Source organism: Ursus americanus, chromosome 35, assembly GCF_024610735.1.
Source record: "Ursus americanus isolate L20-20 chromosome 35, mUrsAme1.1.p, whole genome shotgun sequence".
NCBI classification, from domain to species: Eukaryota; Metazoa; Chordata; class Mammalia; order Carnivora; family Ursidae; genus Ursus; species Ursus americanus.
In genome coordinates this window covers 4,050,049-4,074,316 of record NC_142161.1, presented here as the reverse complement: position 1 = coordinate 4,074,316, position 24,268 = coordinate 4,050,049, and the positions used below count along the sequence as shown (strand labels likewise).

General features: G+C 47.3%; 1 gene segment (V, D, J or C); it reads right to left on the bottom strand.

Moving 5' to 3' along the window:
• The window catches only part of LOC123801729 (T cell receptor delta constant-like), a 178,073-nt gene that overhangs the window by 29,514 nt on the left and 124,291 nt on the right, over window positions 1-24,268 (bottom strand). Inside the window, 1 exon segment of the C gene segment in view lies at window positions 23,421-23,432. Coding sequence covers window positions 23,421-23,432 — 12 coding nt within the window.

Below are 24,268 nucleotides of genomic sequence, written 5' to 3'. Positions count from 1 at the left end.
TTATTCCTATTAACATACAATGCTTCCTCCCTCCCGCTCCAACCTGAGAAAAACCAAAGCCTCCATCTATTTTTTTGTCACTCACTAAATTAGTGTGAATTGGTTTCAGGTCATTTCTTGATGGCAGGTTTTGATGGGAACAGAATGAAAGCATATGAGGGATGTGATGGGGTGGAGGGCCCAAGGAAAAGGGACAGAAAGACGAGACTGGGGGAGCCACGGATGACCTACATTACGGTTTACAGAGGGCGTCCAGGGGCAGTCTCCCTTAGCTACCACCCAGACTTTGGATTATTCTGGCCTCAGCTAAGCACTTTGGTGGTGGTGGGGGGTGGCTGCTGTAGGATTCAAGGCTTTTGCACTTCTCGAATTCTCATATTTTCTTTCAGTGATCCTAAGAAAATAAAATCTTAAAAAAAAAAAGAAGGCATAATGTCAAAGTTTTGCATAGATTTGCAGGTTTTCCTTAAGTCCACATAAATTTTTAATGCCTACTTTCCAATGATTCCCTTAACTCTCAGCCTTCTTAAATCTTCGTAAACTCAATCTTCTTAATTCCCAACAGGAAGCACTAAATCCCTAAAGATGCTCAGGAGAAAGTCTCCCAATATCTTTTTGAGCAGGTGCTAAATGATGGATGGGATCACGAGGATGGGAATTTTTAAGAAGCTGATTCTCATGCCCCGCCCTGGGTGGTTGGCGGTTGCGACTCACATCTGTTGTGAACTGGCCCAAAGCCAGCGGCTTTTGTTCTCTGAATTGGAAAGGAACTCAAAAGTGGGGTGTTAGAGGTACAGGGAACCACAGGATGCGGATGTTGTGGGTCTCCGGTGCCTCATAAGGAAGATGCGTCTGTTGGATTAAACAGCTGGTAGAAGACTGAGTCAGCAGCAGACATGAGCAGTTTCCCAGCACCCAGGTCCCACCCGTCCCACTACTTTCCACCTCTCTCCCTTACAACATGGGCTTGTCCAGGTTTAGTAGCCAATCTGTATAGTTAGTTCTGACTCCTGGGGTCAGTGTGATGGTATGCACAATGCTGAACAAAGAGATACTTCCTCCAGATGCGATGGAGACCAGACGGCTTGGAGCGTGGAAGCCAAGAAGCCACGGCAGAACCATCCTAACCCCTCCTGGCAAACAGTCTATCCAGAGAGAAAGTCATTGTAGGGAGAAGGTTTCTCTATTATTTTTCTCATTAGAATAGAGGCTAATGAATCTCAGTGCAAAATCATCTCCCCATCCCCTGCAATCAATCTGCACTGGTAGTTGAGTTAATTGGTGTATGTAGGATAGATCTTCAGTTTTCATCACTGAATTCTCTCTGTGCAGAAACAATGTGCAGGAACTAGAAGAAATACATCAAAATGGAATATAAGGTGATTAGAGCCCTGCTTTAGACATAGCCCCTGGAGTCTTTGCATTGGAGAGAGGGGAAGATTTTACTCTGGAGTCAGATTCACTTACTTTACCTTGAGCCTGCAGACTAACAAAGGAGTATGTTGACTTTTTCCAGGTTTCTTTGGGTGGACTAGATCTGCTGTAAATACGCAGTAGAATGAGGTATGGTATTACGCAGACAAATGCACACCAGAGAGTCGGGGAGATGCCTAAGGTGACAATGCTTCTTTCTTCCAAAGAAGGCAAATGATCTGGACAGCTCCTATGACAGTCCACAGAACTGACGCATTCAAGCCTTTGCCCTGGAGCTTCGTAGCATCCGTATATCCTGTAGAAACTAAGATTTAGCTCTGAGACTTTATAGGAATTATACGCAGATAATCCATACTTTTTCTTTCAATTTGTGTGGCAAATTACAATGATGAAGTAGCTGGTCCTGGATTTAGGTAGAAACTGCAAGTCTTTCTAAGTCAGGCTCCTTCAAGAGTCATCATATCAATGGAGTTCAGGCTCTGTCCCCAAATGCTGCTCAAGGGACAGATCTCTGAGAAAAATGCCCACAAGTGGCGCAAGGTGGAGCTAACTTTCCAGAACTGCATGGCATGGGTGTGGGGAGGGGGTAGGACTGAGAAGCAAGAACAGGGATAGGAGGGGAACTGGTTTGCGTTATTTCCCTGTTGAGATGCAAATGATCTGGGAACAATTATTGTGGAAGATGTAAGGCTCAGGGTGAGGGAGGCTGGAAGGAAACACTGAAGGGTGAAAGTTTGTAGAGCGTTAACACTCTTGTGAGTAGATTTCAAAGAAGAAAGTATGATGTTACAAAGAGGAAGCCCAAGGATCCACCTTAAGAAAGATATTTAGAAATTGATGCTGCGGAAGATAGTAGGTGAATGATTGGTATGGAACAAGAACCCTGAGAGCATTTTTTACTAATGTTGTACTTTCCCAAGGTAGTCCAAGTTGAACTCTTGGCTTCCAGTAGCTGCCTGGGTTAACAGAGGAATGGGAGAGGAAATCTCTCCACAGAGATTTCTGAAGAAATTCAAAAATTTAACTTGTACATTGACCCTGTGATGGAAATAAGGATGCACAGGAAAGCCCTTTGGGAGTCAGCTTTGGAAAGGAAATACTAGAAAATACAAATAAGCCCAGAGCATTTACAGAAAAAGAGAAAATTCTATGCATAGAGAATGGTCACATTTAACCTAGTTTGGAACATATAATCTTCCATCAGAGTACTGGTAACAACATTTCAGTAAACTGGGGTCTGGGTGCCTGTGTCGAATAAAAATGGCAGCTGGTATTTTGTGTGAGTTCAATCAGGGAGACACAGGTGACAATTCCCTGTTTAGCAAAACCTCTTGGCTCAGAAACACATTGCGATGTCTTGTGTTTTCCAGGTCTTTTGTTTATGAATGCTGTTCAGGGCTGTTATTATATCTGAGGGGCTGCCTTTTTCACCATGTGTGTATATGATGTGGGACTTATTCGCAAGCCTTGCCTAAGACCTAATTAATATCAGTACCCCAAGTAGCTTACACGATTAGAGTCTAAGGCTATGATATAGGAATATAGACTTCCTCGTCTTTTTCTTAGTGTCCCAAAATATAATCAGATAATCCTCTGTCTGGTTACTTGGGAGCCAAGTTACTTTCTTGCAGAAACATTCTAAAGAGTTCCTTTAGAAAATCTAGGGAAGTGTAAGTCTAAAAACAAGCTCTACCCTGAAGCCCCCGGCTGCTGACTTGAGCACAGATGGGAGAATGTTAACAGCCAAGAAATATGAGGTCTTTGGCTCCTTTCCCAGAACTGCCAGGCTAAGACCTTGGCAGAGACTCAACAGGAAACTGAACTCTATTTGCATATCCTTTTATACATGGGAGATTAAAAGCTTCAACCTTGAGCGATCACAGTTTTTGAGAATCATGATGCGGCATTAAAGAGAAGGAGGAGTGTCTCAAGGGAGGTGAGCTGGCGGCGAAGCAAGGTAGGTGTGAGGTTAGCAATGACTTTCAATCCCCTTTGATTAACCATGAATGTATTTCATTTTGTTCTTTTAAAAAAATTTTTATCCTTATGGGGTCACATAAAGGAATCAGCTAGGCAGAAATCTGTGCTTCCGATCTTGGGAATCTTTCAAATTCGATCGCTTTGGTCCCATGGCTTCTTCCTTCTCTCTCTTGCTGGGCAGGGACCTACAGTCCGTTGTCGGTGGTGCTGAAAGAATCCAAGAGACCATCTAATATAAAGCCTTCATTGTACAGATGAGACTCTGAGTCTTGAAGAGGTTAACTAAGTTATCTAAAGTTATATGAAAAGAAGTAAGAATTTTGACTCCCATTTTTTTTAATAGACCACTAGCTTTTCTTAGCAGGTGGAAGTTTCCCCAGATCTCAGACAGCTTCTTTCCAGCATGTGATTGGTCATGGGTACCCTTCACTATCTTCTCCCATCAGAACATGCATTTCTGGCAAGAGAACAGCTTTGATTCCCTAGCTTTTCTTTCTAGTTCCCTGCATCAGTTCCCTATAGTTCTTTAATGGAAGAAGCTAGAGCACGGAAATGGGGATAGGGGATACTTATCATTGGGATTCATTTAGGGGAACTGGGTTTTCTTGGCCAAGTACGATAGTGAAAACTAACCCCGTGCAGACAGCATGGGCAGTACGATGACGGACAAACGTAACCCTTCACAGGTTAATTACCCCACTTTATCGGTTCCTTTGTAAGGGTGAAAAAAGATCTCTCCATTCCTAAAAAGGTGCAGTAAATGTACCCAAGACTGGGGAGCCCCTGCAGGAGAGTATCCTCAAAGCTGGATAAGGCAGAGCTTTCTGAAGACTGAGAATTTAGTGACCGGACCTCTGCAAAAGAGGAAGCACTGATAAGAATGGTCAGACACAGACTTCATACTACTTCAAAAATGATGACTTGTACATTTTCCAGAAAGGACCAGGACAAGGAAGGTCAGCCCAGGCAGATACCCCAGGTCGGAGACTGGCTTCCACGCCACACACAGAAGCTATCAGTCCTCGAGGCAACATGTGAGGGTAGAATCGCGGGCCCCTGATAGGAAGCACTTCTGTCCTCCTTGCATAGCTTCCTTTTACAGGGGAAAGCCTACTGCGGTCAGAAAAGACTCTGGGAAAGTCCTGGGCCCACGTTTTTGTCCACAGATGTTATTTAAGAAATCACTTTTAATGAGTTCCAGAAAATGGAGGCTCCTGAGTTGTGTGGCACAGTGCCTTTAGAAGCTTGTGTCCGAGCTCAGCCACTCACCAGCAGTCTGACCTTGAACCGACTTAACCTGGCCTTGCTTTAGTGCCTTTGTTTGTAAAATAAGGATAATCAGGGCAATGGGTTGTTGTGAAGATTAAACAAGTTAAAACCTGTACACTACACTGAACAGTGACTTGCATATAGAAAAGTACCCCATGACAGCAGACCATCAATTATTGTTACTGGTGCCTCATTGCAGTTGTGGGGGATTTTCATTGCAAGGAGATCCTCATTTTTAACTTCTTTTTGCTGAAATCTCAGAATGTTTTCTCTTTCTCTCAGCTCCTAGGAAATGAGGACCACCCATCAGAGAGCCATAGAAAGGAAGAACTGGAAGGGACCTCAGGCTGTACTGGTTCCGGCTCCTTCACCTTCTAGAAGTGAGCCTGGGGAAGCGAAGTGATGGGGTCAAGCACTCACAGGGCAGAACTAGGTTTTGAACACAGGTTCCAGTCTAGCAGGTTTCTCTTCCATTGTCTAATAACCCTTCACATGCCACAATTCAACACTGTCTAATTTTTCGAACACTTACTCAGGGTAACTCAGGAACATGCCAGGCCCGTGCCCTTGGGGGAGGCGCTGACCAGTGCTGGGTATAACATTGTCATTCTCACAATCCCATAACACCTCATTGGTTTTCTCTTCCTTAACAGCATTGTTGTATTGATGGCTTGAGTTTATTTTGGAGGGGGGGCAGAGGGAAGAATTTGTGTCTGAATGGAAGCAGGCTCTGGCCATTGATCCATCCATTCCTCAGCAGAGAGGATCAGAGGCATTGCGTGGGGACAAAGGGCAGGGAGTGAGGAGCCCGGTCCCTAAGGAGTGGGGCTTCCTTACGCTGAGATGAGTGAGAGGGAGCCCAGGCTTTCTTCTTTAGGCGGCACCCTTGTTGTGCAGTCAGTATGATGCTAGGCACCCGTAGGGGTGCAGAAGGACCCAGGGCAGCATTTGAGATGTCAAGGAGTTTCTTTAGAAAGGGGTAGAAAGCAAAGGTAGAACTGTAGTCAACGCCTTTGGAATTCTTTGAGGAGTTCTTTACTCCCACAACAGCGAGGAGACTTCCTACTCCTCCATCTGCAAGGACACTGTACAGGGCTCACCTTGGCTGGAAGGAGAAAGATTTTCCAGCTGACTGGAGGGGAGAATAGCACAGCAGGGGTGTGGACCGGGAATACAGGGGTGGTAGGGTGCTCTCCTGTGGCAACCAGCGCTCAGAGTGTGGTGGAAGGAGCACTTGACCAGGACTTGGGATAGCTGCACTCAGCCGGTTATGTGACGGTGGAAAAGTCACTTAATTTCTCCATTCCTCAGTTTCTACTTCTTCAGCTGAAGAGGTCGAACCAGGAGGTGGTTCGAGTTTCATACTGTTCTACCGGTCTGTGTGTGTTGCAGGGCCAGGGGAGGGCGGTGGGGGTAGTGGTGGGGCTACGGGGCCGAGGAGGAAGGATAGCCTGCACGTGAACACTTGATGGAAAGGACTGGCTGTGAACTCAGAGATTGGCAAGTTGATTCTTCCTACAGAGGCGTCTAATTGCTGTGCCCCTGCTCTGATTTCAATTTATAGAGCCAGTGACACTGGCCCCTTTGTGGCTCTTTGTGTCCTTATTTATAAACTCAGTGCATGGAAAAAACCCCATCTTCCTCTCTTTAGGTGACTTAGACAGTTAATCCTCTATCAATCCCTCATGATTATAATATGTGCTACGCAGACACAGTTGAAGTCTTTATGCGTGAGGAGCCTTCGATGTGACAGAACTTCTGACAGCGCAGACTTGGGCTGTGTCTCCTTGGTGCTGTCCCCGTGGGTGCTGATTTCTCTTCTCACCGCCTCTGAGTAATGTTGCTCACTTTTGTCAGGTGGTGAGTGACGATGGAGACCAACTCCAGGGCCAACCCTGAGCCTGGTGGTCCTAACACACCCAGAAGCCCGGAGGGCGAGTCCCTAAAGCTTTGCAGGAAATTGTAAAGACACTCCAGCTTTCTGCACAGTTACCTCAAATCCCCCAGGTTTACCTGTGGCTGGCTTCCTGGAGATGAGGAAAAACCAAGAACCTCACAGAGGTGAACACATGTTTTATTTAGCTTCTCTGTCTATTGGGATCGTTTTTGGAAGGCGCATCGATCTGCAAGTGTAGATAAGGCCACAGATCCTCTCCTGGGGATGCTGGCACAGGGTCCTCTTGGGTACCATCAAGAGAAATCCATCATCGGATTTGAGTACTTTCCTTTTACATTTGGGAGGAGACACTCATTAATCCAAAGAATGTGGTCACATAAGTAGGGAGAGAAGGCAAACAGTTCGACGTTCCATGTCCCATATTCCATTCGCCAATAACCCAGTTCTGCCGTTTTCCTTTTCTAAGTTTTCTAAGTTTTGACCTTTTCAGGATTGCTTTCTCCCCACTTTGTGCTATTTAATGGAATTCCATCATTTGGTCTTGAAAAACGAAAGTCTGAACTGTTAGTGAGAGAGCTCTCAGCAAGTAAGAAGGAAAGACTATTGCTTATTCCCCAGGCTACAGAAAAGCTGGTACTATTACGGGTCACAAACCTGGGCATGAAAATATCATTTCTAGCCAAAAAGTCTGGCAAACACTCAGACTCTAAATTTACTCTCCCGGCTCTCCCCAGGGCCTTTGTTGCAATGTGAGCTTCTCATTGCAACCTTTCTCGACCACCTGATTTAAAGTAGCTATCTCCCCACCAGACCACTGGAAATACCCATTCTCTCTTCCTGTGAGTCTTCTCCATGACAACTGCCACCACCTCACATATCTCTTCTCTTCTTTTGTGTTTATTTTCACTAAAAGAAACTCAAGAGCTTCTGAGTACTATATTCCCAGTGTATCTAGATAAGTCATTGGTACATAGTAGGCACTTAATAAATTGTTATTTAAGAAACAGATGAATGTCGTCAACGTTCTATGAAAGCAACTTCAGTCTCCAAAACTCTAGACTTTGCATTGGTCTTTCTTCTTAATAATTTGTTGCCCTAATAATATATTTATACTGACATTTCTTTCTCCGAAAGTTATAAATACTCATGAGGCTTTGCCCTTAAGCCAGAAAAAGATAACTTAAACTACCCTATTCTCCCACATGGATGCAGGTAAATAAAACACTTCTGGCTATTAGATTTCTTCTTTAAACACGGAGTGTGAGAAGCTGCCGTGTCATTGAAATTAGTGAAAGCAATTGAGTTTTGGGTTGATTTCCTTTGTCCTGTCACCAGATCCTTTTCCTATTGAGACCCCCATGCTGGGTGGCACCTGCTCGCCCCGGATGACTAGTGCCTTGGGAGCCCCTGAGCATCCAGAGAATTTCTTCAGGAGTCGATACGTACTACCGTACGTGGTTACCATTCACAACGTATGTGAATGTATGTTCGTGTATGTGCGAATTGCTAAAAAGATAAGACCCCTGGGGGATTCTGCATTCTTGAAGAACACCAAAATCATTTGGTGGGTAGTGGTTGTGGTGGAGGTAGGCGGACAGGGAGTTAGGAATTGCTCTTTTGTTTGGAAATATGTGTTACTGTGGCTTTTGATTACAAAATGGCGTGCCCCTGCAGGTCTGTTTGGAGAGAAAGTTCACAAAATTCCTTTGTGAAATAAAGTAGAAATGTTCGGTGTTTACCCACTCAAGCCTCAAGGCCTGCAGCCTTAGGATTAAAAGGGGGGGGTGAAGATGGCAAAGGAGAGAGCTTGCCATCCACTCTCTTTTATCCCTCTCACGGGGGATGTTCAAAGAACAGGGAAGCCTTAATGTCTACTCTCCAAAACTAAGTTATTTGGAGTTCCAGAGGACTCTATTATCAACCCCTCAGAAAATCTTGTTACAGGTTATAGCACTTTGTTGGTGGACAGACGAGGCTTGGAGAAAGCATGTCGGGAAGTGGAGTGAGCAGCAGGCCTGGGCACGACTGTACCCCTAGCATCCAGCATGGCGCAGGTACGTACATTCACTCACTCACTCACTCACTCACTCACTCACTCACTCACTCTGCATTTATGGAGGACCTGTTCTGTGCCAGACTTACTCTAAGGGCTGGAGTGAAGGCACTGAACAAAACAGACAACGTCCCCACCACCACGGAGCTTCTATTCCAGTGGAGAGCGAGATTAGAAATAAATAAGCAAGTACAATACACAGCCCCTCAAATGGTGATAAATGCTGTGGAGAACACGTACACAGAGAGGAGAGGTGGTCTTTGCTGGAGGAATGAACGTATGTGCCCCGACAAACAAAATTACAGGTGTCTAATCCTCCCACTTCCACTCATTTTTGGGGGCAATACGTTGAAAGGAAGAGTAGGAAAGAAGCCTGGAGTCTGGAGTCTCTTCAGTTTGTTCGCTCGGAAGAGGAAGAGTCACCAGCCAGCACTTCCTGCCTGAGACGCCACAGCAGGCGAAGACCCTACCTAAAGCCTTAATTCACTGAAGGGCTTTCTGGTGTCAGTTTGCTCATTTTGAATGCAGAGAACCGGAAATGACAGATCTTGAGCCCTTTTGCTCTCTTTGTATGAGGGGTAATAAGTCAATAAAAATGGAAGAGACAAACTCAGGTATTTTGCCGCGCAGTAGAGATATTTATGGATGGTAAAGTTAGCCGTCCTGTGGCTCTGCCAGAGACCCACTCGAGAGAATTTCTCAAGTTCTCTTCACGTTAGCTGGCATTCCAGGCAGCCCCCCGAGATGGGAAGAAGGTAGTGAGTACGTTAGCACCCCCAAAACCCTAAGGGAGTCCAACAAGATGTTACGTTTGACCAACATCAGAGGGGAGGAATAAATATGTGGGTCCGTTTCCTGTGTTGTGGCCTGGGAGAAAAGCTGCCGACCTAGGGCTGGGGCTCGGGAGCGTAAATGGCAGGGGGCTGTTTTCTCCTTTAGCCAGGGGGGTGAGGTATCTCAGGAGAATAGCCTGGAAGCTGAAATTGCAACTGGTGCTTTGAAGCAAGGGAGGAAGAGATGGGAGGGGTAAGGAATTAGACACCCCGCCCCCCACCCCCTCCTCTGGGGACTGGACAAGGAGTCAGAGACAATGTCTGTAGCATCAGATGACTGGACATCACACACTTGTTCCCAGTCATTCTTTAACTCAGATATTGTTACAGGTGATGCATTTTGTCAGTAGATCCCCCAGCCCCTAGCCCAGTGCCAGCACTGTCCGCCTTCAGCTCAGACCTGGATCCTGGCTCTGCTTCTGTGACCTTAGGTCAGTCACCGGGGCTCTCTGAGGCTCAGTATCCCTATCTGTAAAACACAACTGACAGTCATGACCTCACAAGATTGGCAGAAAGATTAAGTGAGTCCACACTCGCAAAGTGGCTGCATGTTGTCGGCCCTCAGTAATCGAATTTGCTTTCTCCCTGATGATCCCGTTTGATCATTTGCTCTTATGATACGTAACAGCTACTGAATAGTTATTATGTGTAGGAAACTTTATTTGCTATCATTAGCTTTTTACAACACAGTGAAGTTGGAACTCGCTATCCCCATTTCAACGATGAAGAGATGCAGAAGATTTCAGAAGACAGTGTGAAGCTTACTTCAGGATCACAAAATCTCTGAGTTAGAAAATGTTGGGGGGCGCCTGGGTGGCTCAGTCGTTAGGCATCTGCCTTCGGCTCAGGGCGTGATCCCGGCGTTTCGGGATCGAGCCCCACATCAGGTTCCTCCGCGGGAAGCCTGCTTCTTCCTCTCCCACTCCCCCTGCTTGTGTTCCCTCTCTCGCTGGCTGTTTCTATCTCTGTCAAATAAATAAATAAAATCTTAAAAAAAAATAAAAAAAAAAAGAAAATGTTGGAGAAGTCATGTGGGACGACGGCTGCATTGTCCCAGTTTCTTGACAGATGGTCACAGATCATCAGTTTGAATAGGTCTAGTGATGAGGGCACAGCCCCTGTTGCTCCTTATTTCTGACACATCCTGGACACTGCCCCCTCTGTGGTACCCGCCCTGCTCTGGGTCACAGACTGTGTCCTCGAGAAGACTCCAGAATCAGAAACCTGTCCCCCTCCCTTACTAGATGTGGTACTTTGGGCAAGTGTTTTAGCTTTTCCATCCTCATTTGTACAACGGGGGTAATATTAGAAAATGCATCGTAGGGTTGTTGAGAGGATTACATCATAACACATGTCAAGTACTCAGAAGTACCCGAGGTACAGTAAGTACTCAACAGATGTTGGCTGTTAGTACAGCTAACCTGCAGCTTTATGGATTTGTCCATGTAGTTTTTATCCTCCTCCAAGACAGTCTTCCCAATGTCTATCAGGAGGGCCCACTGGGTCTTTTCCTGGGAATCCGTCCTGCAGGCCTTTGAAAGCATGTTTCCAAAACTTTGACACCAGCTCTGTTACTAGCTTCCAAATGTCGTTCATTTCCAAAGTCATGATTTCAAACTGGGGGAATAATTGTATGCTTTTAGTCTTGGAGATACACTCCACCTTCCTGCCCACCGTTCATTCAAACAAGAATAACTGGATATGAGGAGCAGGCAGTGGGCTAATGAGTTGTGACAGGGCCTGTGTGGTGACTCGGATGCATGCTAGGAAGGTTGGGTGCAAACTCCTTTCCCAGAATGTGGGGCTCAGGGTGCCCGATCTAGATGGGGATCCAGGAACTTGATTTTATCTAAGGGCAGAGTCGATACCCAGAGCTTTGCCAACAGTTCAGCCAAAGAGGCAACTCAACAGGGTGGGCAGAGAGGTGGACGCCAGGCCCAGGCCTGTGTTGAAATCAGGACGTTAGGACAGAAGGAGTGGGTGTGGGGTGGAGAGTAAAAAGGAGAGTTTCCCTAAGGGGTTGGAATGTAGGTGTTTGGGGAGATAAATGATGAGAGCTCACGGAGAGTCATGGCTAAAATACACAGAATGATTATAGTTTATCACTATATATAGTGTGTGTATATTTTATATACATAAATATGGGCTTATATGTATCTAAGCATGTCTCTCTCTGTCTCTGTCTCTCTCTCTCTCTATATATATATATATTTCAGGCAGAATCATGAGAGATGGGGGGATTGGGAAGACCCTTGGTGGAACAGTGAGAAGCCCGGACTGGAACTGAAGGTGTGTGTCTAGCAAACACTTGTCAGCCTCTTTGTAATTCTGTGGAGGGCAGTATCTTTGATTAGAAGAGGAAGTGAAGACATAGAGATGGAAGGGAGGGCAAACGACGTATCCAGTGGGTAATCATGAAAACAACGTAGATGCTAGAGAGGACGCCTTGTCCTTCACGTTGGGCAAGATGACTAGAATTGCAAGCTGTCAATGCTGGAGGAAGGGAGGGGTCTTCCCAACTTCCCAGCCTCCTCCTGTAGCACAGCTAGATTTCTGGTGAGTCTGGTTAGGGAGAAAATGGACATGACCCATTATTGTACTTTGGAAAGTGTCAAGCCCTAAGCATTTTGGGTGTGTGGCCAAATCTTTTATGAAGCTCAGAAAAACCCATTAAGAGTACAGTGAGGGCCGCTCTGGGTGGCTCAGCTGGTTAAGTGTGTGACTTGATTTCAGCTCAGGTCATGATTTCCAGGGTCCTGGGATCCAGCACAGGGTCAGGCTCCATGCTTAGCAGGGAGTCCGCTTCTCTCCTCCCTCTCCCTCTGCCCCTCTTGCCATGTTCATGCTCTCTCTCTCTAATAAATAAATAAATCTTAAAAAAAAAAAAGAAGAGTGTACAGGGAATGCTACAATTCCTGACTTTGGCTTTGTTTCTCCTCTCTCCTGCATGCCACCCCCGGCCACACCCCGCTGGAAGTGGTCTGTCTGAACACCGCAGATGGACACGGGCAGGCCAAGAGTGACCGACCTGAAAGAAAGGCAAGGAAAGCTAGCCTTCTCTGGCCCCCCTTTCTTTCTTTCTTTCTTTCCTTTCTTCTTTCTTTCTTTCTTTCTTTCTTTCTTTCTTTCTTTCTTTCCTTTCTTCTTTCTTTCTTTCTTTCTTTCTTTCTTTCTTTCTTTCTTTCTTTTTCTTTCTTTCTTTCGATTTTTATTTATTTATTTATTTGACAGAGAGACAGCCAGCGAGAGAGGGAACACAAGCAGGGGGAGTGGGAGAGGAAGAAGCAGGGTCCCAGTGGAGGGGCCTGATGTGGGGCTCAATCCCAGGACTCCGGCATCACGCCCTGAGCCGAAGGCAGACACTTAAGGACTGAGCCACCCAGGCGCCCCTCTGGCCCCCATTTCTTAAATGATTTATTCAAGAGGCGATCACAGTCTTGTTGAACTGCCATTCTACATAGATGTCCATGGTTTTGAGCGGCTCAGAAGTGGACCTGCAGCAAAGTGGGGTCATCGGCACAGTAGTAAGAGCTTTCTACTCTCTCTGAGGCCTCAGGGGTCTCAAGTAGAGCCTGATTGTTTGAACCATCAATTTGACTTTGGAACCTGTCCTGAAAACAGGGCTATAGGTGGTCCTTCTCCACATCTGAAAGTCATTGTGTCGCGCTGGGTCTTCCTGTGCCAGTTGATGTGGTAGTCAGTGATTCTTTCTCCTTCCATGGAGCCCTGCAGCGTGGCAGTTCCTCTGCCCCCAGACACGCAGTCACTACTAGGTCTTGCACCAACATAAGAGTGGACATGACTCTTGAGAGAAAAGACAGGAGAGGGGCTCCTTGAGGATGGAGGCTGAGATCCCTGTGGAAGGGACACTGACCTTGAGTGTGAGGGCCTGGCCACCTCCATGCCTTGTCGTTGCTGAGTTTTGCTCTGTTGAAGTTCCGGGATCTGCCTCACCTGTCCAGAAGAGGCTGAGACGGATGAGGGAGCATGCCCTCCGCATGGCTCCCCTCAGGGACAGCTCTGCTCCCAGCTCATGCTCTGCCTCGTCCTTCCTCCGAGTCAACACTCCGGGATGCATTTGTGCCTGATGAAACCAGCCCCCGTGGGCAGCTGCCCTGGTCCCCAGGAGGGACTTTGCCAATCACAGGAGGCTCGCAGAGCCGGTTACCTGTTCACGGGCTGGCAGGGCCACTTTCTAGATCCATGATGTGGTCCAGATGACTGAGAGGAGGCGAAGGCCGCTTATAGGATTGATAACAGGGTTTCTGCTTCCTGCCTTAGAAGTTCAGTGTGTGGTTGCTTCTCCATTTTCCTGTTAGATGTACATGTTGTCTGCTCTGTGGTGATGTTAACAGTTAACACCAAGAAGAATTATTGACATTTACAGCCATAATCAAAAGAACCAAAAACTGAGCACATCAGTAGGGATGCGCACAAGGGCCGCGGGTGTTGCAACGACCGCTGTGTTTACTGCAAACTCCCTGCACGCAAAGTTGGATAAGGGTGATTCACCCAAGTGTAAAAGAGCAGTCCGATGAAGCACGGTCTCCACATTTGAGCCAGAGTTTCCCCGATCTTTATTGAGCTCATCTATCTTCTTTTCTGAAGGGTTCTTAGGCCACCTAAGTTGAATTACACGAAGCAAAATATTGTAAAAAACGTAAAAACCACCACTCCATCCTAGTTTATGACAGCCTACATTTATATGTACTTCATGGGAGAGGAGTGTTTGAGTTCTTGGGACCTACGCTTTAGAATTTCAAGACCAGTAATCTATGAAATTTTGAAATAAAACAGGTAAATTAATCATGGAAACTAGAGGGTGCAGCCAAAGGTGGGAAGAGGTCACTCGGTATGCTAAGAGGTAAGAGCAAAGGTGGCATCCAGCGTCTGAGGAGGGGGTCCGGGACATACATTCTCATGCTAGTAGAGGAGAGGCCCACCTAAGCTTTCTGTTTTCCAATGTGACTGGAACCAGACTGGCCTGAGGAAATTCTGGTAGAAGGAAAAGCTCAGGTTGGCGTGACCTCATGGTAGTTGCTCTCCTTATCCTAGCCTCATCTCATTACCCAATGGCCCGTCTTACAAGGCATTCCTAGAGGACCATTACCAGGTACTCAAGCTGGTCACGTGCTTTGGAATTACACATGGAACCATCACTACCCACCTCTAGGTGCCCGTTCTCTTCAGTTCCTTGATAGTTGCCAAGGAAGTCTCTGGACTACCATACTTGCTCTTTTTTATATCAGGTTGCCTAGCTCTTGGCACGTCCTAGAAATCAGTCATTTTTACTATGCACCCCCCCCAACTCGGGATTCGCTGATGATTGGCGGATATGGTTCTTCTCTCCTGGAGTTTACATTCTAGCATGGGAGCCGATCATCACTTAATGATTTGTGTAATAAATTCCTTCACTGCAGCTGTGATTAGACCTCTGTAGAAGCAAAAGAATAATGAGAGGGAAGCAGAGGGATTATGAGAGCACGTTACAGAGGCCAGGACCTGGTCAAGATATCACAGAAGGCTTCCCTGAAGAAGTGACTTTGCAGCTGAGATTCAAAAGCAGAAGTTACCCGGCTTGCTAGATAATGTCTGTCCCTCTGGATCTACTCCACCTCATCCTTGAAGAGGCTGACCTGAACGGACAACATCCACTTGGTTCCTTCGCTCTCTGGCATCCCATTTAGTCTGACCAATGGGAGGCACCATCAGGAGATTGGAGAGAAGGAGGAGAGAGAGGCAGAGCGGTATCACCCCAGACCCCCTCCTGTCAGGCTGTGGGTTGGCAGTACCTGCCTCCTTCTGCAGGAGGCCAGAGCTCCTCTCAGCTGCTCTCCTACAGCTGCAGGTCCCGGGAAAGGCTTCTCTGCTCCATGCTTTGGGCCTAGGGTGGTAGTAGCTTCTCTGTTGCCAGACCCAAGGTGATTCATCATGTTTTTTTGGTTTCCCATAACCCAGCTGTATTAGTTTCTATGACTGTCTTAACAAAGCACCACCAATGGGATGGCTCAAAACAAGAGAAATTTACTGTCTCATAGTTCTGGAGGCTTGAGTTCTGAAATCAAGGTGTCAGCAGGGGCCATGCTCCCTCTGAGACTTGTAAGGTCATCCTTCCTTGACTCTCCTTAGCTTCTGGGGCTTCGCTGGCATCTCTGGTGTTCCTTAGCTTGGCTCACAACTGCACGACTCCAGACTCTGCCTTTGTGGTCGCATAGTGGTGTCTCTCTGTCTCTGTCTTCCCATGGCTGTCTTCTTACAAAGACATTAGTCATATTGGATTAGGGGGCTCGCTTTACTCCGGTATGACCTTATCTTAACTAATTACATCAATCTTGACCAATTATTGCAATGATCCTATTTCCAAATGAGATCACTTTCTGGGTACTGGGGGTTAGGACTTCAACATATCTTTTTTTGAGAGATACAGTGCCATCCATAACACCTGCCCACATCTTGTAAGTGTCCCTTTTGTTAGATTTTTTTTCTAATCATGCCTTCAAGAGTACCCTCTGTCTCCTACTAGGACTCTGCCTGATACATCAGGGATAGGGTATTTGTAGGGAAAAAACATTCAAAATAAGAAATAAGGACATGTTTAAAAAAAAAAAGCTATGGGCTTGAAGCTGCATTAATATAGAAAGAACAGTTAGCAGGGCTCAAATAAGCCTATCTTCCTAGGTAATTATTGTAGAACTATCCCAAATCACGCAGGAAGTCGTTCTGAAAAATCCCCAGAATGTGCTTATGTTTATGACTGTGATTTATATCTGTTACAGTTTAGGAGTAATTTTAAGTTTACTGTTAACGGACAAAAGCAACCTTCCTCTGGGCCTGGCTAGGAGAGAGTCTGTATGAATAATAAATCAGAGCCTGAGGCAGAAGACAGTAGGGGCAGGAAAGAGGTGATGCTCTGGTGGAAGGTTGGCATGGAGCGTGGCTAGAAGGTGTGCCAGACCCAGGCGGGACAGCCAGGCCTGGGTTCAGGGCAGCAATACGCTGGCACTTGAACACAAATACAGCATATTATGGCGTGCCCAGGTGGAAGGTGGAAAATGTGCCGGAGCCCGGGCCATGGACGCCACCTTTCTCAGGCTCTGTGCAGCCCGTGCTCCCTGTGCTCAGTCATTCTTTCTGTGGCAAGGCCACCAATTAGGCCATAGCTTTGTGGACCCTGGGGGTTGTCTGTTCCTTCATCACTAATCATGATGGGGGGAAAAAAAAGAGAAATAAAAATAAAAATTAAGATACCTGAGACTTGAACTGTTAGTAGGAGAGCAAGAGTGCTTGGGGGGGCCCCCCTAATCTCCACCAGTCTTTTGTTCTTTAACATCTTTCTGGGGGGCGCCTGGGTGGCGCAGTCGTTAAAGCGTCTGCCTTCGGCTCAGGGCGTGATCCCGGCGCTCCGGGATCGAGTCCCACATCGGGCTCCTCCGCTGGGAGCCTGCTTCTTCCTCTCCCACTCCCCCTGCTTGTGTTCCCTCTCTCGCTGGCTGTCTCTATCTCTGTCAAATAAATAAAATCTTAAAAAAAAAAAAAAAACATCTTTCTGATCTTAGGTGCTCTGAAAATACAGACTCCAGGCAAGTTCCTGAGGCATCTTCCAACCAGACAGCCACCTTTCAGCCCCTCATTTGTAGAAATTTAGAAGTTGTCATTGTCTATAATGCTTTATGATGTATGAGTGCTGCCTCGCACTTGTTAATTGGTCTGTCTTGATCTCCTGTGTAATCTCTCCAAAGCACCTGTTGAGCCCATACTTGTTCTCAAAAATTCTAGTTGAAGTGAAATGATTTCTTCTGCCCACAGATGTCTGACCTGAAAGTGAGCTGCTGTCTACGACATACAAGGAGAGCAAAGGAAGACCAATGAGGAGCTCATTCCCAACATGGTGGCCACAGGAAGGACCCAGATCTTTGGGTTGTGGCTCTAAAGACAGGCCTGCTCCCTTCAGCCTTGCCAGATGGGGGAGGGTTGAGAAAGACACCGATGACCCGACATGTAAACTGCCACGGGCACTTCCTGTTTCCCTAGTAGTGTAAGATGGCTACAAGGCTGAGGTCATTAACAGTTCATGTTCAGGGCCAGGGTGCTGCTTGTGAGTCCCAGACAAACCAATTGATGGATCACACGGCAATGGAGGAAGATGCATCTATTGGTCTCATTGAGAAAGAAGGAAGAATGAAAGATTTGAGGGTGGTAGGGACTTCGCAAGCCTTTGAATCCAAGTGTCAACCTTCACATCCCCATAAGCTGAGCTGCTTCTCCTGTTCTTCAAGCGGGTTCCTTGAGCTTATAATCCATTTCTTTGAATTTGCACAGACTGTGGAAACCAGGCAGCTGGGTACCCCTCCCCTGCTCAGGCAAGATTCAGGCAGAATATGCTCTATAACACTGGGCTGGACAGGCTCGTGGAACTTGGGGATCCTCTTTCTTCACTGCCTGCTCTAGTTCTCAAGAGGCAGCTTTACGGTCATGGAGAGACCACTGGATTTAGGCTTGGAAGATCTGGGTTTGCATCTGACACCACAACTTACTTGCAAGTCACTTAACTTCTCCAGGCCTTGGTTTTCTGGATAAAAAATTGGGGATAATACTGCCTCATGTGGCCATGAAATAATGGATGTGAATACACCTTGTGATCGATCTACAGTTAGACCTGCATTGGGGGTCAGCTGGCCAGTGTGGAAGGCCGGAGGGGCAAGCTTTGGTTTGTGAACCATCAGGAGGCAGAGGGGCAGTACCATGGGGAGGGCAGCAAAATAATCTGTCCCCTCCTCTCTTACTGGGGCTTCAAGAATCTCCAGGGAGAACTGGAATCTATTAGTAAAGTCGCTCTGGAGATCAGGGCCACAGAATTCTCCCTGTTGGTATACAAAGTTCAGGACGCCATCTTGGTTCCTCTTACATCAGCAGATAGTGTAATTATTCATTTTTACCCCGTGATTTCACATTGCAAAATTTTGCTTCGTCTGAAAGAAACAAACATCTCTTGTTACTTCGACAAGGCATCTGACTTGGTTCCTGAAAAACAAAATCGGAAAAAGGAAGATAGGAGAAATTGAGGAACCATACCGGAATATCAAGAGACTAAGGTTTCAGCATGGGATTACAGACCCACCTTCCAATTTCAGTCTTTCCACAAACTCTCCCAGGAGTAATTTCATCAGGGAGCCATTTATTTATTCACCCAATTATTGGGCAAACATCCATCGGCTTCTCTGGTGTGCTCAGGGCTGGGCTGGGCTCTGCGGGGGTGGCGATGTTTCAGGCTCTCTGGGGCTCACCCTGCTCAGGGAGTTGCAGGCCTACTATTTTGAGGCTCCACGGCCACTCTTGCACCTGGGCAGCAGGAGGAGAAGCGGGCAGATCCACTGCGTGGCTTCCCCTGAAGACTGAAGTCCTCAGCTTCCAGAACCATCTCCTGGCCCTTTCTTCATCATCCCAGCCCCAAGTGGCCCAGCGACACTCCTGTGTGCTCTCGAGCTTGCCTGGGGACAATGAGAAAATGAACCTGAATCAACAGACATCCTGTCCCCAGAGAACAGCCTCACCAGGTGTTCAGACCATGGAGGGACTTTTTCTTTCTACTGCAAATGGCGGCATCTCCCTCTGAGAGAGTGAGGCCAAGCTTCCAGCAGGGGAGATGTTATTTAGCTTTGGACAGCTTTGAATCCTTCTTTCTCCCCTATTTGTGGATGCTCCTTTTATTTTTTGTGGCAATAGATTTATTTTGGATCTTTTATTTATATACCAAGGGAGCTGCTTCTTTTTTTTTAAGATTTTATTTATTTATTTGACAGAGATAGACAGCCAGCGAGAGAGGGAACACAAGCAGGGGGAGTGGGAGAGGAAGAAGCAGGCTCCCAGCGGAGGAGCCTGATGTGGGGCTCGATCCCAGAATGCCAGGATCACGCCCTGAGCCGAAGGCAGACGCTTAATGACTGAGCCACCCAGGCGCCCCTAAGGGAGCTGCTTCTAGGAAGGGAGATAGACTTTGCCACTGTGCCCATCTTCCATAGGACAAGAGCCCATAACGGCAGCACAGAATTTAATAGAAAATAGTATTGCGTTGGATTTAATTTTTAGTAGCAGTTAAGTGCCTACCGCCCATATCAAGCACCCTGTAAATGTTGATGCTGGACTAAAGAAAACACAAAACAGACATAATGGGAAGCTGGAGTAAGTGGAGCGGGCAATGAAAATTAAATGGGAGAAAGCAGAGTTAAAGCATGAAAAAAAGTTTAATGGAGTATTCTAGAATTATCTACTGAAAGGACAAAGTTGAACAAACTAAAAGTAAAAGAGAATATAACAGCTTGGGTGCGAGGAATGGAGAGGCAGGGAAAAGCTGGAGAAGTAATTAGGACAATTATTTCCATGCAGTGGTTCTCAATCTTGGCTGCACGTTGGGATCACTGGGGGTGGTTTAAAAAATACTGAAGCCTAGGTGCTACCCCCAGAGAGTCTGATTTAATTGATCTGGGGTGGGGTCTGGGCACCAGGATTTTGAAAAGCTCCCTAGGCAATTCTGATGTGCAGCCAGGATGGAAACCCATTGTGTAAGAGAATCATTTAGTCAAAGAATAAACCTTGTATGTGGTCGAGGATTATTACAGTGTGGTCTTCAGGGAACAAGGCAAAGCTTGTGACAGGAGGGTCTGCCAGTCTTCTCCTTGCCGTGTCTCCAGGACCAGCATAGACCCTCAACAGCTCTCTTCCCTGGTGATTGCTTGCCACTGGCCTCCTATGAATCAGAGGCCACGAGGACCTTCTTAGGTCAACATCAGCCATCTCCCTGTTCCTCTGAGCGCCCGCAGCAGTGCTGGACACTTACTGGGTGCTTAGTAAATCTTTGCTGGGCACTATGTTCCTTGTCCTTCCAGGTCCTATGCTGATTGAAATGGGTTAAGCCTGCGGTTCTTGTTCCTCCTCTTAATCCCGGCTTGACCTTCGAGATCCAGATTCTGGTCTACCCGACTCCCTTCCGAGAGGCAGAATTCAGCCAGGGGAGCCCACTCTTGGTGATTCCTTAAATTGGACAACACATCACTCTGTGTGTGTGTGTGTGTGTGTGTGTGTGAGAGAGAGAGAGAGAGAGAGAGAGGGAGAGTGGGAGAGAGAGAGAGAGAGGATGCAGCCTGGAGCACACCAGACCCAGAGAGTAGTAGGTTCTTGCTGTAGTCCAATTTTGTTTTCTCTTAATTCTTCCCTCCCACCCCCCCTTCCTTGTTTTTGCCCTGAAATTCCTAGGCTCACAGCAGACCATAGCCATCCAAGGAGCTCTGCCTTTAATAGTGAAAATATGTTCAGTGCCCTGAAGTGGCCACCTGTGTTTGGAAGGCGTGAATTACCTTCTGCTTTCCTGGAATTGATGATTTCACAGTGGAGATTTGCTGCCACACAAAGAGAGCTGTGGGCGGAATGTAAAGTCCTTGCTGCCTCTGGAAATCCTCTTTGGTTTCCCCTGCTTGCTGGAAGAACTGGGTGGGTGGGGGGTGGCTGGTGGTCCTTAGGTAGGACACGGAGAGGCCAGAACAGAGGCTTTCATGCTGATAAGAGACTAATCTTATGCCTTTGTTGATAAAAGTCTCTTTATAAAAAAACAAAATGAAACAATGGTAGTTTTGTCCTTCCATTCAGCAATATTCCCCAAAAGAGGAAAAAGCTGGAAAAACTTGGACTGGGAGCAGATAGGCTATTAGTTTAAAACTAGCTGGATATAAGCCCCTCCTCCTTTTTAGTATTTCTCTGCACATAAGAAAAAGCATTCCCTGCTTTTCTCCTCTGAAATGGATAAAAATATTTTCCCGAGGTTCTTGGTTGGGAGTAGGGCTGGGGGACGGGGCAGGGATAGGGAGAAGATAAAAGCATTTTTTATTCCTTTGGTGAAGGAAACTTATGGAAAAGTAGAATGTAGTTATTTCAGTGCTTACAGGGGGCTTAAACTCTGTGGTTCTGGAACTATATAGCCGTGGAATTAAGATCTTATCATACAGATCATATATCCGCCAACCTACCAGTTGTCCCCTAGAGCAGAGACTGGTGACATAACTGGACCCTCCCAGAACCCTAGGGAACTTCCCACCCTAGGGAAATTCCCTGCTTCATCTCCCACAGGGAAGCAAATAAAGCCCCTTACCTTTCGATGCAAGAGAGAGAAGGGGAGTGAGACCCTTCCTATTCTACCTCCAGGGAGAGAGAGCGAGATGACCCCATCCTCTGGGTTGAGGCTAAGCTGCCAGAGGAGGGCAAATGCCAAGATGGAGAGGCCTCCCTTGCTTTTCCTTGGGAGAGGGGTGTGGGCCCAGCTGCCCATACAGTTAGGCCCTCCATGCCACTGGCTTCCACAGCCCCCAGTAGCAGCTGGCATCCTCCCTGCTTCTTCCAGTTGGACTTCCAGCCCAGACACCGTTGCAAAGGCACAGCCCAGTTCTTGAGCTCTGAGCTAACGCACTTACTTTGCTTAGTTTTATCACAGGTTGGGAGGAAAGGAAGAAATGAGCCTGAAAGAATGGCTAAGACATGGCAGCAGCTCTAAAGAGACAGAGCTCACTGAAGAGACAATGGACGAGGAACGTGGCCCCATTCTCGGGGGCTCTGGGGAAGGCAGCCGTGTAGACACAAAGAAGTGGCCTTGAGGGGGCTTTGGGGGCTAGAACAAGAGTCTTCCCACACCAGCGAAGTGGGAAATTTAGTATTTGAGCGGGTGGATGACGGTACGGCAGCTTGGGTCGCCATAACCTGGTGCCCTCATCATGTCCCAGGACCCTCGCCCTGCACCTGCCACTGTCCCCTTGCAGCTCTGACTTTCTGGTTGGTTACTGGGGGTTTGTGGTGAGTCTTTGGTGGGAAGTGGCGGTGGGTAGGGGGCAAAGACGGAGGTAAATGCCATATTGTTGATCACACTGACCTGGCCGATCACAGTTAGGGGTGGTGCTTCCATGATCGCCGCGGCACTGCTGGGTGAGAGCCGGTTTGGAACGCGGCTGCTATTACACACAATCGTGGAGGTGACCAGGGACAGCGCGGCGAACACGGAGCTGCGTTATGAACGCTTAGTATGAGTGAAAGCAAAGATTATGGAGTAGAAAAAAAGCTATCCGGCTGGCAGGGCTTTAATTGCCAAGAAGTCTGAGAGTTTGCACGCGGGCGTGACTGAGCAGCGACCGCGTGAACTCGCAAAGTTACCGAAGGAGGGCATAGCGGGGCTGCTCCGCGTGACAACGACCTGCATCTATCAAATGGCTCTAGCATTACAAGTGACATCACGGGGGCTGACGGAGCGCACAGTATCAATCTAAGCCGACAGCAGTGTCCGGGCTGTGGTGAGAAATCAGGGATGTAGGATAACAAAAGATGCATAGGGAATGGCACATGCCAAGAAGACAGACTCGAAGCACACAGGGAAAGAGGATTTTTGCAAGACTCAGCTGATAATGATCTCTCGCTGCCAGAATACTTTATTTTTAAAAGTGCCAGCTCAAGTTCCAGATTGGTGACCCAGAGGCTGAGCGGAGGGTCACAGCTGCAGCTCGCCAGGGAGGGACATGCTGCTTCTACTCACGATCTGCTGTGTTTGCCTTGACTCCCCACGCGGTTGGGGACCCAGCTGGACAGCACCCCAAACTCCCAGTGGAAATCCTACCCACCCCTTGTTAGTCCATTTGTGTTGATCCAGGGAAGAACCTCTTGTTAATAAGTACGTGTTTATCCAGGGAAGTGTGATGGGGAAGGGAGACTCCCAGAAAAAGAAGACTGTTTAAAATACGATGGCAGAAAAAAAAAAAAAAAAAAAGCTACGGCCATTGAAAAATGTTTGTTTTTGCAGAAAAGATGTAATCCAGATAATTTTCCTCTTATTTTGAGAGACTAAATCCTCGGTTTCAAGCGTGTGAAGGCCACAGGCAAATTTTCTTTAAGGCACCCAAGCCGAGAAATAGCCAAGCCGAGAAATATACACCTCTCTGTGCACACACGAAGGAGCTGTGCTGTGGGGACTGTGTCCCATAATCAGGGCCCCCCTGTGTGGCCATTGGGGACCCATGACTCACTTGTGCAAAGCATCGAGTATGAAAAGGTTCTTAGCTTTTCTCTAGACAAAGCTCAGTTTCCATCGGTCCTCTGTTCTTCTAAGGTGTCTAAGTCCGAGCTGCTTTTGACGGGTGGAAGAGGCCCTGGGAGAGGCTGGGGAAAAACAGGGTCAAAATTCAGATGGCGCATTAGGGGGCAGGTGCCGCATGCTATTGTTAGAGCTGCTGGAGAGACACCTTTCTGCAATGCAGGGGGTCTTCCTCTGCCTTTCTCTCTCTCTTTTTTTTAGAGGGGGGACAGATGGCTCTAGAAGGAGAGAGAGAATCTTAAGCAGGCTCCACGCTCAGCACGGAGCCTGATGCGGGACTCGATCTCACAACCCTGCGATCATGACCTGAGCCAAAATCGAGCCAGATGCTTAACTCACTGAGCCACCCAGGTGCTTGGGGTGGGGTTGGGGGGTCTTCCTCTGTGACCTTCTCTTTGGGCCTGACTGCTAAATTGAGGAGTCAGCATTATGCGGTTGAATCTCTGCTCTGGTTGGGTGGGAGAATTTGGGGCAAGCTCTTGCTGTTTTCTTTTACCTTCTCATTTTGAAGCAGGGAGTAGATTCAACTGGGGACTATTGTGAAGAGTTAGTCATCCGTGGCCGTAAGATCCCAGCATTGCCAGATGGGGTGCGGGAATGCAAGCAATTTATAAAACCTTTGCGGCAGTTCCTGCGACCACAAGGGATGATACTGGCTCGATTTAGCATTTTTGAATTTAAGT